The 16,544-nt window shown below is 46.0% G+C and overlaps 1 protein-coding gene across 1 annotated transcript in view; it reads left to right on the plus strand.

Annotated features, from left to right (window-relative positions):
• NPAS3 (neuronal PAS domain protein 3) overlaps positions 1–14,327 on the plus strand; it is a 954,908-nt gene extending 940,581 nt beyond the window's left edge. Inside the window, exons 9-11 of the mRNA XM_070358708.1 lie at positions 3,938–4,085; positions 7,623–7,747; positions 9,907–14,327. Of these exons, the coding sequence (XP_070214809.1) occupies positions 3,938–4,085; positions 7,623–7,747; positions 9,907–11,291 (1,658 nt within the window). The 3' untranslated portion in view covers positions 11,292–14,327. The remainder of the gene's footprint in view (positions 1–3,937; positions 4,086–7,622; positions 7,748–9,906) is intronic.
• Positions 14,328–16,544: the final 2,217 nt, after the last annotated feature.

Below are 16,544 nucleotides of genomic sequence, written 5' to 3' on the forward strand. Positions count from 1 at the left end.
GATTTAAAAAAAAAAAAAAAGGAAACTTCATCCACAAATCATACATTTATGTTCTAGAGCCTCAAGCAAAAATTATTCCCTATTCATTTTAAAAGAAGCAAAATTCCACTGTGACCTCTTTTATGGGTCCTCTGGAAAAACAAAAGCACTGGGGTGATCTTGTGGTCAACATTTCATATAGTAGGAGCTAACTGTCCCTCAGACAGCAAAGAGATCAAACCAGGACATCAACCTAAATGTAATCCTAAAGGACATCAACCCTGAATATTTATTGGAAGGACTGATGCTGAAGCTGAAACTCCAACACTTTGGCCACATGATGCAAAGAGCCGACTCACTGAAAAAGACCCTGATGCTGTGAAAGATTCGGAGATGGCAATGGCAACCCACTCCAGTACTCTGGCCTGGAAAATCCCATGGACAGAGGAGCCTGGTAGACTGGAGTCCATGGGGTCGCTAAGAGTCGGGCACGACTGGGCGACTTCACATTCACTTTTCACTTTCATGCATTGGAGAAGGAAATGGCAACCCACTCCAGTGTTGTTGCCTGGAGAATCCCAGGGACGGGGGAGCCTGGTGGGCTGCCATCTGTGGGGTCGCACAGAGTCGGACACGACTGAAGCAACTTAGCAGCAGCAGCTGGGAAAGACTGAGGGCAGGAGGAGAAGGGGGCGACAGAGAATGAGATGGTTGGGTGGCATTGACTCATTAAACATGAGTTTGAGTAAACCCGGGAGATAGTGAAGGACAGGGAGGCCTGGGGTGCTGTAGTCCATGGGGACGCAATGAGTTGGACACGACATTACTGACTGAATAGGAGCTAACTCAGACCCAGCCTTATCTCCAGTTATCTAGATTTCCATAGACATATGGGGGGTGTCATTTAGAAAACACTGATCCTCAGAAAACAGTCATGATCTAACACCATGCTAGAATGTCTCCCTTTTCATAATTCTGTTTGTCAGGCTGGCCCAGAGCAAATCAATGGATTAAGTCAAACTTATCTTCTTGAGCTGACGGTGATAGGCCCCTGGATCTGCTCTGTGGTGTTGACCATATTAAGTAAAGGCACTCAAGTAGCTCCTGATTCCCCAGGGGACCCCTCAGGGGTCCCCTCCTTCCCAGCCTTTTTACCACCACTTCCTCACTAAGCCTCCCTGGCCTGCCTGTCTCTCACTGAGGTCTCCTCTCTTTGCCAGATGGCCCTTGGCCTGAGTGATAAATAATATCATGTAATCATGGATCCTAATAAAGTTGTATTTATCTTCTCAGGAAACACAGATGCACCTAATCAGATCCAGAGTCATGCTGCCTGAACCCAAAAAGGTGACACCTCATCAGTCTTTTAGTAAATAAAGCCTTTCTGTCCCTTCACAACACACGCATGAGGCCCACTCCCAAGGCTGATGATTCACTGGTCATGCATTCCAGAAAGGAGATTTTGCTTCTTTGTTTATAAGAAAGTATTATTAGGAAGGGAGTGATGATCTTTATGTTGATTCTGCAAATTCTTCCTTGGCTTTATAATTTTTGTCTCACTTTGCTATGCACTGCATGGGGTTTCCCAGGTGGCGCTAGTGGTAAAGAACCTGCCTGCCCACGCAGGAGACAGAAGAGACGTGGATTCAATTCCTGGGCCGGGAAGATCCCCTGGAGGAGGGCCTGGCAGCCCACTCCAGTATTCTGGCCTGGAGAATCCCATGGACAGAAGGTTGCAAAGAGTCAGATATGACTGAAGCCACTAAACAACAACAAAGCACTGCATTGTGGAATAGTCTTTTTTTTTTTTTTTTTTTTAATTTTTAATTTTTGCATGCTTTGGGTCAAATTCTAGTCCAAAATCCCCAGCCAGGCTGAGCTGGGCTGGCCTGGCATCTCAGTGTTTTCTTCATGTGACTCTAAAAAAGGGACTTCTTAGGCTCTTTGCCTTTATTGAAAAGTGTAGGACCATTTGAAATAAGCCCTTATTCCAGATACACAGCAGGAAGAATTATACACCAACACTGATTGGGGTACTCTAAGTTTTCTCTGCGAAAACAGTGGGCAGAATTTCATAACCCATCGTTCCTCTATTAATAGTTAACCAGGCTGAGAGGATCTGAATAAAAGCACATCTTGTTGCATGCAACAATGGTTTGACAGAAGAGCTGTAAGGCAGAGTCAGTATTTTACTGCTTTCAGCTTCACTACGCAGTTTTGTAGTCGGGGAAGCCATGCATGCAGAATGGCAGAACTTACAATTGCCTACAAAAGCAGAGTACAATCCTACCTGTGGAGCCTCGCCACCAAGAGAAGGTGACAGTTTCGAGTTTTAAAAATACCCTAAACTGTAGAATAGTTTCAGAAAAGAATTCATCAGTCTTTGAAGCACTCATCAAAGCAAGCCATTTTCAAGCAACTGTTGAAACATAAGTATTAAATTTTATAGTCATCCATTTGGTATATTTTGCGACCAAAAAAAAGGAGAATGGGAGGAAAGCATTGAAGTTTATGTGTTTATGGATAAAATATGTGGAGGTTTGATGTTTGATCACTTTCAGAGCCAGGAAGAGTGGCTCAGACACAACGGGAAGAGCTTCCACAGCCTTAAACACAGCTCTTTTCCAAAGTGACTTCCCTTTACCCATCCACACCCCCTCCCCCAAAAAATCAAAATGTACTTCACGAAACTATTGTATATGAAGCACTTATTAGCCATAATTAAATGGACAATATGAATTTACTACGTCTTTAGGACTCTGGCTTGTTCTGGTTTAGAGCAAGATGATTAATGCAAATACATATTACTTGAGATAACCATTTAGCAGCTAATTTAGCCAAATTTATTACAGCAGTTAGAGGTTTTTCATTTTAGCAGACGGAGACAAGGACATGCCAAAAGTGGGCAGCGTGGACGAGTGCACACTGCCCTCTAGTGGCCAGCCAGCTGGCGCGCTGCTGGGGGGAGTGCAGTCACTGAGATTCCTATCCAAGCGATAACAGCAGGTTGTGCACGTTTCCGGCATCCTTTTAAACCCTTCCCATCTATAGCACTTTATTCCAGGGGCTGATTTACTGCACTTTCCCCTTTTACTAGCTCAGGAGTACCCAGATACAAATCAAATCCATTTCAACCTGGCAAGATTTTGGTTAAAGTATCACTTTTAACATCTGCATTTTAAAGCTCTTTCCGTGGGTATTTAATGGCACCGTTTCACATTACTGATTGTTTTTACTTGTTCTTCATTTGGGGCCATATTTCAGAGTCTGTGTGGAGCTGTCACTCTGTTTAGCTCTAGCCAAGTCAATCCTGTGCCTCCCTTAGGCCAGCCTTTCTCTCTGACTTGGTAAGGGAATGTATTTTGTATTTGCTGAACGTTCAGCAAATTCTCCCTAGAATCTCCCAACTGACCCATGTAGATTTAGTTCATGCTATAAATTCTGTTCAACACGATCAAAAGGCACCGATGTATAAGGACACAGGTTGAGATGGCTCGCGCTGAGGTGAAATGATCAGACAGAGGGGGAAAGCATCTTCGGAACCATTCAGATATCCAGAATCGCAGAGGGGGCTACCTCGAAGCCATGAATAAATCACATCCAGATTTGCCTGTGGTCCCATCTGACGTCAAACCCTCCCTTGACAACATCCATGCCGCATTAAGTGTTCTGTGAGCCAGCAAGATCTGCAGTCCTGTTATCCTTCCTTTCACACCATGACTGCCCCAAATGGAATCAAGTCCTGCTACAAACATAGTAACCCTAGCTCCAGAGCTGCCGCTCCACTGAATTGGTGATTTTATTTGTCCTACTAATGGCATTCTACATTAAGCATACAGAGGGGCACCCCTGACTCGGTGAAGAAACTCCTCTTTCTAAGCTTCAGATTTTGCAGAGATAATGATCATTTCACCCCAGTCTTAACATGCGATGCCTTCTGCTTTGTTTTTTCGACTAGTGCTGAATAAGGGCCAGTGTGTGACCAAGTACTACCGCTGGATGCAGAAGAACGGAGGCTACATCTGGATCCAGTCTAGCGCCACCATAGCTATTAACGCCAAGAACGCGAATGAGAAGAATATCATCTGGGTGAACTATCTTCTGAGGTATATTTCCAAATTCTTTCTCATTCCTGTCTCAGTTATAAAACATAAAGCCCGATGGTTAATAGCTGACATGTATTATCTTTTGATAGTATCTGGTGTGGAATTATATGGAAATTCCGCTTTTCTTTCCACAAGAGTCAAAGAAATGGGAAAGGATCAAAGTTATGTCAGTAGGGACTTCCAGGGCAGACCTGTGAACTGTTCAACAGTTCTTGATCAGCCCACATTTGGGCGGCTTTGCAGAAGTTGCTTTGGTTTCCCCACAATCATTCAGGCCAGATAAAGAACACAGATGTTTGCCTCCAGTGGAAACATTCAAAAAGCATCTCCTTCTCCCCGACACACTCTCATACTCATGCACTCCAACCCCTGCAAAAATGGTGTGAAAGGGGATGGGGAAGAAGTGGCAGAGTGCACCATATTCCTCCTGTATCCCATCCCTTTGAAGCCCTGAGCATATTACATAGGGTTAGATTCCTCAAGCACTCGTTTAGGTAAGTGAAGGGAATCACTTCACAAGAATCGAGACAGTTTCAGTATACAGATGAAGGAGTCTTCTTTTGCCTGCTCTGTGATCTCAGGCAAGTGTGACCGCTACTTGAATGCATCCTCAAATTTATATCCATTAATGCAGCCAAGCTCAACAGCTTCCTGAATTCCAGTGTGCAACAGCATTCCTCTCCCCTTCCTCAAATGCTTGCTGCCTATGCATTCAGACGAGCACCACGGTAACCAAGACGAGCCTGGGTGGTCTGCATCTGGGGACAAGCTGTCTGAGATCTTCTCCACCAATCCTGCTAGGAAATTCTCCAACTGCCCAGCCTGGCTCCCTCCCACCACCGTCATTCCAGTCTTTGGTTTCTCTTGGCCTAAAGCCACTAAGCAGGGCCCACACATGGCCTTAGGAGGTGAACTGCCAGTAGGTCTTCTGAATGGAAGTTGTTGCCCTTTGGCTGATAATCTCAACAGGGAGTACCCGAATCCCGTTTTTCTTTGAGACTGAGAAGCTGACAGCTGTGGCTCATCAGCACGCTGACCCTTCAGTGTGTTCGCCTCCACTGGTGACTTGAAGGCATGAATGTGCTTGCTCCCAATAGCATATCAATCAGACACTAATGATTATTGCTCTAGAGAGGGCTTTAATGTGTACCACTTAGAAGAGTCTTCATTCATCTACTTTCTTTTTCCTTTTTTTGACCTCTTCTACTCTACATTAAGTCTCTCTAAAGGTAAAAGTATGAGTATTTAATGGGGCTTTCTCCAAAGCCTGCTTTTCATGCAAACTATGCTCTGTGATACACCCAAGGTGGGTTCTGCTTTCAGGGAATTCTTTTACTTAGAGGTTTATGGAATAGTCACTCTAGGCAATGCAGAAGGTTATAAAAACTCACATGCCAAAGAAAAAACAGAATAAGGTATTGCGGCATTGATGTTCATTGGCTAGGCAAAAATGGTGTTGTGCCAGAGAGATCCATTATTCTTAAAACTTAGATGTTAGTGGGACTTCCCTGGTCCATGCTGCAACTAAAGATCCTGGGTGCCGCAACGAAGAACCAGTACAGCCAAACAAATAAATAAAAATAAATATTAAAAACATTAGACATTAGTAAGAGGGACACAGAAGTCTGAAAGATGGCTGTCCCCCTGCGGCTGGAACCTCGGGAGCTAAACTCATCCCATGGTTGTTCACCTGATTCAGGGAGATTTCTTCCCATGTGGATCTTACGGCCTCATCAGCCTCATGACTTCCTACTCTGCCCCCAAACAGAGGGACAGGGAGGGTTAGGAAGAGGTCAGTCTGTGCTACTCTGGAGCAACACTCTCGGTCCACATGAGGATCACACGGAGCAGGCTCATGAGCATTGGTTGCTCCTGTTCCACCCAGTTCCATCTGGAGAGGAAGGAAGCAATTTGGGTATCAAAGACCAGCCTCCTGGCTCAAAAAGCCTCAGCCTCAGGCCAGCCAGACCTGTTTCTGCAGACCTGAAGACTCCCCATGGGTTCACTACTAGAAGATCGTACATCATGGCAGCTGGACCACAGGAGGCTGAAAGAGATGAGCTCCAGCGAGAGGGAAGACCCCCAAGTCAGACACCCACCAGGATCACTTCCTCGCCTGGAGGTCTACAAAGACAGGCCTTGGCCTTGGCCAGACAGCAACTACTGAAGTTGGCTTTTCCCTCCCATCTTCTTATCCTTTGCTCCTCCCTGAGCAGTATTTTCCTGCTCCCTCTCCTAGCCAGAGTCCCTCACTTCTGGGCCCCCTCTAGGCTTACAGTTCCCTGTTCTGAAATTACTTCAGTCATCTCCTCCAGTCTTCTTCCTATGCCCTTACAACACGTGGTAGAAGACTGCGTAAGGGTTAAGACCACCTTCCCACCTTCGGCTCAGCTAGAGAAGGCTCTGCTGCTGATGCTTATTCACACTAAGGAGTAAATGCTAAATGCCCGATCATTTATCTTAGAGAATTAACACCACCCTCCCCACCCGCCACCCTGGGGATATTGGCGACTGTAGAGCAGTTACTGAAACAGTGCCTTTTTGATACAGGAATTTCACTAGAAATGAGCTAGGGAGCGGTAATCATCAATGGTAGGTGTCTGGCTGACTGGCCATGATATCAACAGGAGGACAGAAGAGGGCATTCTCCATTTGGAGGAAAGAGGCTTTCCTTGTGCCTTCAGATTACGGTAGCCTATCCTGCTTGGGTGCTGGGCTGGCCTTGGAGTGGCATTTCATGAAGATCGCTAGCTCAGACTGACCGAACACACTCCCTTTTCCAGGAGAGGCATTCTTCTGAATTAAAAGTGGAACAAAAATTAAGCACTTTTGTGCAGATGGGGTTAGATCTATTCTGTTAGGGCCTCTCTCACACTGGGACTCTCCCCACTGCAATCAGATTCCAGCTAACAAGCCACAGGTGTACACCACATGAGCAGATGAAACTGTGATTGTAATGGGTGTGTTGACAGTTCAGTAGCCATAATCCATGCAGCCCAAAGTGCACCTGTGCATCTGTCAGATCGTTAGGCGCTGGGGGCTCTGCCCCCCACTACCCCTGTGCCCCCCTTCCACACACACACAGCCTCAGAGCCATCTGAACAGCTGAGGAGCTCCATCAAGGAGCCAACACAAGGGTACTGAAACGATGGCCTCATTAGGAGCCCAGGAGGCAGGGGGACGAACTGGTGAGGGTACTCGGTGCATCCTCCGTTCCCCCAGGTGTGAGACGGGGTGGAATGTTAAGCAGCACAGTTCCCCGGCCCCCAGTGGTATCTGATTATTTAAAAGCTTTTCAGTGGCTTTCATGTGGCATTTGGGTATTCATCATTGTAGCAAGGTGCACCTGTACCCCAGCCATGCAATCCAAGCTTCTATAAAAGTCCTGTGATGAGCTGAGAAATGATTTCATGGTTAATCTTCCAAACTCTCTGAGCTCCCCAAAGTTTGGGGCATGGAAGTGGAAAAAGGATGGTCAAAAGCAAGCCATCCCGAATGGGTGTGTGCACTCCTGATGAACGCCTCCCTCCCCCACAGCAACCCCGAGTACAAGGACACCCCAATGGACATCGCACAGCTCCCTCACCTGCCGGAGAAAACTTCGGAGTCCTCGGAGACCTCCGACTCTGAGTCAGACTCTAAAGACACCTCAGGTATTACAGGTATTACAACTTCTCCATGTTCTGCGGTTAAGGCTTGCCTTTCCAAACATGAGGGGTGGGCAACGGCCAGAGGGCCATCATCTGAATGAAACAACTGGTCAAATTTTATATAGAGAAGTCAGTCATGTCAAGGTATTACTGAGCCTTTCTCAACACACATATGTATGTATACTTATATACCACTACATACATATGTACACATTATATATGTGTGTGCACATATATAAAACACACACACTTATGCATGTGATATTATATAAATATATTCATGTATCTGGGCTTCCCTGGTGGCTCAGATGGTAAAGAATCTGCCTGCAATGTGAGAGACCTCGGTTTGATCCCTGGGTTGGGAAGATCCCCAGAAGGGAATGGCAACCCACCCTAGTATTCTGGCCTGGAGAATTCCTAGACAAAGCAGCCTGGTGGGCTACAGTCCACTGGATTCCCAAGAGTCGGACAGGAATGAGTGACTAACACACACATGCTGCTGCTGCTGCTAAGTCGCTTCAGTCGTGTCCGACTCTGTGCAACCTCATTGGCAGCAGCCCACCGGGCTCCCCCGTCCCTGGGATTCTCCAGGCAAGAACACTGGAATGGGTTGCCATTTCCTTCTCCAATGCATGAAAGTGAAAAGTGAAAGTGAAGCCGCTCAGTCGTGTCCAACTCATATGTAAAACTATATACATATATGCATATTGCTATATATTAATACACATAGCTATATTATACACAAATTTACAGAGACTGATTGATTTAGCCATCGCTTAATGTCAGCCCTCCATAGGGAAGAAGCCCTGCCCTAACCCCATAGCGAGCTCCACCCTCTTTACCAGAGCAGACAGCAGGCTATCTTTCTTGCTCCAAGACAGACTGTGATTTGAGCCCCAAATGTTCATATGCTCACCAAGCTGGGATGGAACCCCTAAAGTGGGATACTCAATGGCATCAGTAACTGACTCTTTCTGTGTGCTGGACTGTTAGTCATTTTCTGAATCTATGCTGAATAAATCCACGCTTTCCCTTTCCTAGTTATTTTGGGAAGCAGACTGAATAGTTCTTTGGAACACAGAAAAGTTAACATAAAAATTTACTTTTCCTCCAATCCCCAGTTCCCTTCTACAGGCACACACAGATCCAGGGAGCACATAACTCAGAGAATTTACAACTGCAAAAATTCCTTCTAACCCAACCTTTTCTGCTAAATAAAGGAAAGCCAGAGTAAGTGACGTGATATGCCCAGGGTTCCAGTCCAGGCTGCCATCCAAATCCATGTAGCAGAGCCATGAAACCGGCATCATCCCTAAATGTTTTGAGGTTATATTACTAAGAAAACCTATCCTCCCTAAAATGTGGCAGATGACTAGGGCTCCCCCACACAAGCCCCATCCATTGGGAACCTGCTCCTGTGAACACATATCCCTCTACTCCAGACAGCCTCAGGGAAGCAGGAGGAAATGAGGAGGCTCTTGATAGTTTTCTGCATTCATTTGAGGGTCTTCACTAGGGCAGAGTTCCAGAACAGACAATGTCTGCCCCTTATTTATACAGTATATAGCAGTGAGCCAAAAAGACAAAAATTCCCCTGCCCTGTGGAGTTTGTATTCCAGTTGAGGGAAAAGACAATAAAAATAAAACACACAAATGAATCAGATGACATTCAGTGCTCTGAAGAATAACAACTCTAGGAATAGACAGTATGATTTTCGATAAGGAGCAAATATTTGCCAGTAGAAAACTCACACCTCTTTGGGAGGTCACCTTGCAAATCATCATTCTCCTGTGCCACTGACACCTTATTCCAGGTTATGCACGCTGATTCCCCGAGTATTTGTGCAGAACTTCTCAAACGTTAATGTGCCTAAGAATCACCTGGGGATCCTGTTCAAATGAAGGATCCTATTCAGTAGCTCTGGGTGGACGCCTAGGATTCTGCATTTGGAACAAGCCTCCAGGTGATGGGGCCCGTGCTCTGGGAGTCACTCCCCCACCCCCCATAACCTCGGTCCTCACGAGAGAGAAAGCCAAGGCTTGAGGTTTCCAGAGTGGTGGAGGGAGCAGCAGCTCAGGATGGGACAAGACACCCAGCCCTCCCCTCCCCCACCCCCGCAGGTGCGCGTTGTGCTGCTAACCTGACATCTCCTGTGTCTCCCCCCACACAGAGGACAACGAGAACTCCAAGTCCGACGAGAAGGGGAACCAGTCGGAGAACAGCGAAGACCCGGAGCCCGACCGCAAGAAGTCAGGCAACACGTGCGACGACGACATGCACTGCAATGACGACGGCCACAGCTGCAGCAACCCGGACAGCCGCGACAGCGACGACAGCTTCGAGCATTCGGACTTTGAGAACCCCAAGGCGGCCGAGGACGGCGGCGGGGGCGGCTTCGGCGCGCTGGGCCGGATGCAGATCAAGGTGGAGCGCGGCTACGTGGAGAGCGAGTCGGACCTGCGGCTGCAGGACTGCGAGTCGCTGTCGTCGGACAGCGCCAAGGACTCGGACAGCGCGGGCGAGGCGGGCGCGCAGGCCTCCAGCAAGCACCAGAAGCGCAAAAAGCGGCGGAAACGGCAGAAGGGCGGCAGCGCCAGCCGCCGGCGCCTGTCCAGCGCGTCGAGCCCTGGCGGACTGGACGCCGGCCTGGTGGAGCCCCCGCGGCTGCTGTCGTCCCCCAACAGTGCCTCGGTGCTCAAAATCAAGACCGAGATCTCGGAACCCATCAACTTTGACAACGACAGCAGCATCTGGAATTACCCGCCCAACCGGGAGATCTCCCGGAACGAGTCACCCTACAGCATGACCAAGCCCCCCAGCTCCGAGCACTTCCCGTCCCCGCCGGGCGGCGGCGCGGGCGCCGGGGGGCTGCACGTGGCCATCCCGGACTCGGTCCTCACCCCGCCCGGCGCCGACGGCACCTCCTCCTCCGCCACGGCCACCGCCCGCAAGACTCAGTTCGGCACGTCGGCCCCCGCGGCCTTGGCCCCCGTCGCCTCCGACCCACTGTCGCCCCCGCTGTCAGCGTCCCCGCGGGACAAGCACCCCGGGGGCGGGAGCGGGAACGGGAACGGCGGGGGTGGTCCGGGCACTGCCAACTCCTTGCTGTACACCGGGGACCTGGAGGCTCTGCAGAGGTTGCAGGCGGGCAACGTCGTGCTGCCGCTGGTGCACAGGGTGACCGGGACCCTGGCGGCCACCAGCACGGCCGCACAGAGGGTCTACACCACGGGCACCATCCGCTACGCCCCCGCCGAGGTGACCCTGGCCATGCAAGGCAACCTGCTGCCCAACGCGCACGCTGTTAACTTCGTGGACGTTAACAGCCCGGGCTTCGGCCTCGACCCCAAGACGCCCATGGAGATGCTCTACCACCACGTGCATCGGCTCAACATGTCGGGACCGTTCGGCGGCGCAGTGAGCGCGGCCGGCCTGACGCAGATGCCGGCCGGCAACGTGTTCACCACGGCGGAGGGACTCTTCTCCACGCTGCCCTTCCCGGTCTACAGCAACGGCATCCACGCGGCACAGACTCTGGAGCGCAAGGAGGACTGAGCGGCGCCCCCTGGCGGCCTGGCGGGGGGCTCCGCCCGCCCCCGGAGGCATCGTCGGCGTTTTCGTTTAGACCTTTGATTCTAGCACTTTGAATTCGAGCAGGTCAGCATCTTCTCTTCGCCACGACGGTCCCCGTTCCACCCCCTTTTCTTTCTTTCACTGGACTCATTCTTTCCTGTAAAGATATTTTTTATTTTTGGGGCCTTCAGAGGGTCAGACGACCGGTTGCCTGCCCTTTTGTCTTCTTCTGAGATGTGTGTTGGGTTGTTTTGCTCTCTTTTGCATCTTTATTGAGATGTCTTTCATGTGTATATGCCTCTGCCATAGAATACTCAGTCTTGTGGTCAAGAGATTTCTCAAGTGACAACCATTGGGTGTTCTTCGTAAAGATCTTGATATGATCAAGATTGAAAGAGACAAGCATAAACAATGTGCCCTGTTTGACTAAGTCAAATGAAATGGGGTGGTGTTTTGTTTCTGTTCCTGATTCCTTTGAAAATAGGGGGATAGCATTTTAGAATTTTATGCAGAATTTAATTCTCTTTTTATGGTTAAGATTTTAAGATTTTCTTACTTGCACATAAAAATAATTTGGGTTCTTAAGCTTAATTTCTGGCCTGTGACTAGAATGTTTAAAAACAAAAAGTTGGACTAAATGTTAATTACTGAAACATTAACTTAATTTCTAAAACCATGGTGCTATCATTTATTAATCTGTAATGTCTTCATACAAAATGCAGCTCCTGGGCTGGGTTTTGGAAAAAACAAACAAAAAGTGTGTTCTGTCCTGGTCTGGAGTCCATTGCTGCAGTCTCCTTGGTTAGTTAAGACAAAGCCCTCATTAACGTTTGCTGCAGGACTTAAAATTTACCTCCCAACTAACAAACATAGCCTCACATTAAATTTAATGGGTCAGGAAAGCCCTTTTTAAAAGGGTTTTTGGAAAACTCAATCAAACTGACTTGAGGAGCAGTTTAGGTACATTCTGCCTTTTGTTGAGCTTTTTTTCTTTCCTTTTCTCAGTCTAACTGAGGCTAATTTTTACAACTTCAATAACACTTCAGAGTAAAAGAAGGAAAAAATATTTAACATTTTTTTTTCATTTCTTGCTTAAAAAAACAAGGAAGGTTGTATTTGTATTTTGGGGGACTGATTTGATGGATTTTTTTTTCCCCTTTGGTTCTTTTATATCTAGGTTGGAACCAATAAGGTTTAAAACTAATGAATGGGTTAAAATAAGCTTCAAACAGATAACTGCAACTGAAAACTGCACATTAAGTTAAAAAAAAAAAAGAAAAAAAGAAAAAGGAAAAAAATATCCTATTTTGTCTTCGTTGCCAGAAATCAGTGTAGTGTCAAACACTCCAAATGACTGTCAAGTATAAATTCTTCTTCCACTCCATTTTTGGCAGCTGTTTGTTAAGGCATCTAATGACAGATGTGAGAACTGTAACGTGTGCGCTGTGTACGTGTCCTTGGCCGTCAGTCCATTGCAGTTTCAATGTGTTTCTATATGCGGTATATACTAAGCTAATGTAGTTGTTTTGTCCTTTGTCTTCTCTGTGCTCTATCTCTAGTCTGGAGTGGTACAGTCCCATTCCTGCAGTCCTAGTGAATCAGTGATTCTTGGGGGTTAGTGACTTTTGTGTGGTGGCCTTCCTCTGTAACGTCACCCTACGCTGCTTCTACTGTCTGTGACTCTTTCGTTTCACTTAAGATTCCTGCTGTTGCTTTACTGGTGTATATTCTCCTGACCTCTCCCCTTTCTTTCCCTCTCTCTCGTCTCCCCTTTTCCTGCCTCGTCTCCCCACCACCCCAACTTCGCCCAAACCTTTTTCATTCTCAGAGATAAAAAGACTCTTAACTAGCTCAAGGTTAATGGAGCCATTTTTTCCCACAACGGAATTCTGGGTACGACTCTTTCTTCTGCAGTGCCACGCAACGCACTGAAGAATAACGCTCAGATGTATGAAATAAATTGATGCCATATAGCCTCAGTTGTTAACATTCCCAGAGTCCCTTGTGCTCTACCTATAAGCAGTGGGTGCTTTTCTTTGGTTTCTTTCCAGGTTGGCTGATGGAGCAATATACAAAGCAATTTACCAGTGAGACAGAAAATTATTTCAAAGGTCAACCAACATTTTTTAAAAACAAAAGGGGAGGGGGGGATGGACTATAGAATTGTCATATATATTTGTTTATGTGTGCAATGCTAATTAATAGAGTAACTCGGCTGTCCTTTGAATATCACTGTGTTGAGTGGATTCCTCCTGGCCCTCTGATTCCATGAGTTGGGCCCAAACCACTGTGGAATAGTAACAAAAAAAAAAAGTTTAATGCCACAAATTTTAATAGCGAGTGCTTACTTGAAGGATCTGAGTAGTTGTAGAAGGTGAAGAAGGCCAATCATGAAATTTAAAGATTAATTTTGGAAGCTCTACTCTAGCTATCGAACAATCAAAGGAACGCACCTATCAGCTACAAAGAACAGCTAGACAGCTGTTGGTTTTTTTTCTTTCTTTTATAAATGTTTCTGTGTTGTGTCAGAATGATTTCTGGTGATTTAAACTAACAGATAATCACAGCTGCTGTCTAAATCCATAGTGTTAAAATTACAAAATGAAAAAAAAAAAAAAAACTTCATTACCTGTGAAGCCTGTGTCTGTGTTTTTAACTATTTCTTGTACAAATATATGAAAACTTTTATGAGGAGACTGGTGCCAAGTAGCTGAATAATGGGGAAAGGGATATTCTGTTCGTAAAAATCTTAGCAGTGTTACCAACTCTACAATATATATATATAAAAATTAAAACGTTACAAAGCGACAGCTATGGTACATTTGTTTTGTGTGAAGCTAACCCGGACCTAACTTCCTGAGTGCCTGGCTTATTTTGAAACATTTTTTTTCATTGACCATTGATAATGCTGCAAATCAGAAATGTACATACTTCATTTACAACAGGGTTCTTTTTATACTTTTGTAGATTCTCATACATGTCACATACATGGTTGTCTTTATGTAACTTAATTTTTCATCCACAGGTGCCATTTTCATAATAAACTTCTCTTGGATTTGTTACTATCTGGCATCATTTCTTTTACATGTAACCATCCTAACTAATGAATGCTGGTAGTATTTGTTTAAGCAGGTACCTTGGTCATTATTCTTGATTTAAAAAGAAAAAAAAATTTAAAGCATCCATATTTTTGCTAGTTTTGGACGAAATGCATAGCTTGTGTACCGATAAGGCTGACAAGGCACAGATTAAGATGCTAATCCAAATACTACACCAAACTTGCAACCATCCTAAATTTTCAGCTACCCAAACTCATTGTCATATGAGCATTGCTATGCACATTATCAAAGCTGAACAACAGGCCTGCAACATTAACCACTATGGGAAGTGTGCATTTTTTTCTTGATTAATGCAGAGTAAGTGGTGACAGTTTTCATACATTAATCATTCAAAATGCACTCGATATTTTCATTTATTACAAGCTGTAATGTATAACCAACTGTTCCATTGCTTATAGCTTCTCTTTATACTAAATATGTATTTTCTTTCTCCAGACAAACCAAGTAAGTCATGATTGTGCTGTGTTATTGGGTAGGTCAGCACCCAGCCTGTCCCGCTTTGAGGCAGGTCAGCTGGCTAACTCCAAAAAATAAACAAAGAGGAAAAAACTTCAGCTGTTACCTAAAAGTTAAGGATGCAGGTGGGTCACCTGTTAAGTCTGTGCACTCCAGAAAATGAAGACATGGATGGGTTGAGCGGAAAGAAAAGGTAAATACTTTGTCCAAAATCTCCCGACTATTGTAAATATCATGTCCTACTTTGAGTCTCCTGTGACATTTGCCAATTCAAGGGTACTTTTGGTTAATGGAGAATTGCTTCAGACTGGTGGATATGGTAATGTGGTTATGGTTGTGGGTCTCTAGATCTCTTCAGTAGGCCCTTTCTGGATCCCTGGAAATAAGTACTTAGAAATAGGAAGACAGTAACTGAGAATACAGAACTGGGCTCTCTCAACTACTTTGCCAAAATGTATCTTTCCCTTTGGCTCTTGAGAGTCAGAATTTAGTAGAGCAAGATTGAGAAGCATACAAATTGATGCAGCTGGAAACACAATCCGAAACAGATGACAGTGAGTGTTGAAGCCAGCTTACCCAAGGCACTCTCTCGCAAGATGTTGACAGAGCTGGCGCTTAGCTGTGAGTTGTGGCTTCCAGAGCTTTGCATGGGGGAGGGTCTACCAAGGCAGAGGTCTGACTCTCTGTTGGCCCAGTGATGAAGTTGGTTGGCCATAACCCTTTAATTCTGGACACCCCTTCAGCCCTGAGATCTGGAGCTAGCAGCAGTTGGGAGTTGAAAAGGAAAGTCAGACATGGTGATGGGTGAATTGAAACCCTCACAATATTTGGAGTTTCTGCAATAGAAATGGTAGAAATCCTGGATTCTTACAAGCTCAAGCATCCTTAGTATCAAGTTTCCTGTCCTTTATTTATACCCACCCATGCTAAAAGTCTGTCACAATGCAATAAAGAACATTTCTTAGCACAGACCCATGACAATAGGGCCATCCTGCCACTTCCCCAGCCAAGCAGCTGCCAGCAGAATGCCCTGAGCTCCCCAGAAGCTCCCCCAGGAACTCTTCCCTCACCGGGCTGGCAGCAAGCCACTTTGTCAAGGCTTCATTGTGCAAGTAATGGACAGAGCAGGGATGTAAGGCCAGCTCTCCATATCTCTTCTTCCCAACTGATACCACTACTTATTTATTTGACAATGAGGAACAATAACAACAGAAAGTAGCAAGCAGGACAAGAGGGAAGACATGCATTCAGTTGAGCATAAAGAAACTGGTCTTAGGGGACGTCTTTGGTGGTTCAGTGGCTAAGACTGCATACTCCCAATGCAGGGGTCCCAGGTTCAATCCCCTGCTCAGGTAACGAGATTCCATGGGCCACAACTAATAGTCCCTAGGCCACAAATAAAGATCCTGAATGTGACAACTAAGACTCAGTGTAGTCAAATAAATTTAAAAAAATTAAAAAAACTAGTTAGTCCTTTTGGACTATAACTCTTACCCATCTTTGCATACTCCTAGACAAAGCATATTTATGTTAACCATATTTAAAACAATTTGAAACCAAATTGGCCTATGCATTGCATTGAAAGTAAGAGCTCATGTATATTTTCAAGCCCAGAAGAGAGTCTGTTCAAGCCAAGAAGATTGTTATCCATGTTCAAAAA

The sequence above is a fragment of the Bos mutus genome, chromosome 21 (assembly GCF_027580195.1).
Source record: "Bos mutus isolate GX-2022 chromosome 21, NWIPB_WYAK_1.1, whole genome shotgun sequence".
NCBI classification, from domain to species: Eukaryota; Metazoa; Chordata; class Mammalia; order Artiodactyla; family Bovidae; genus Bos; species Bos mutus.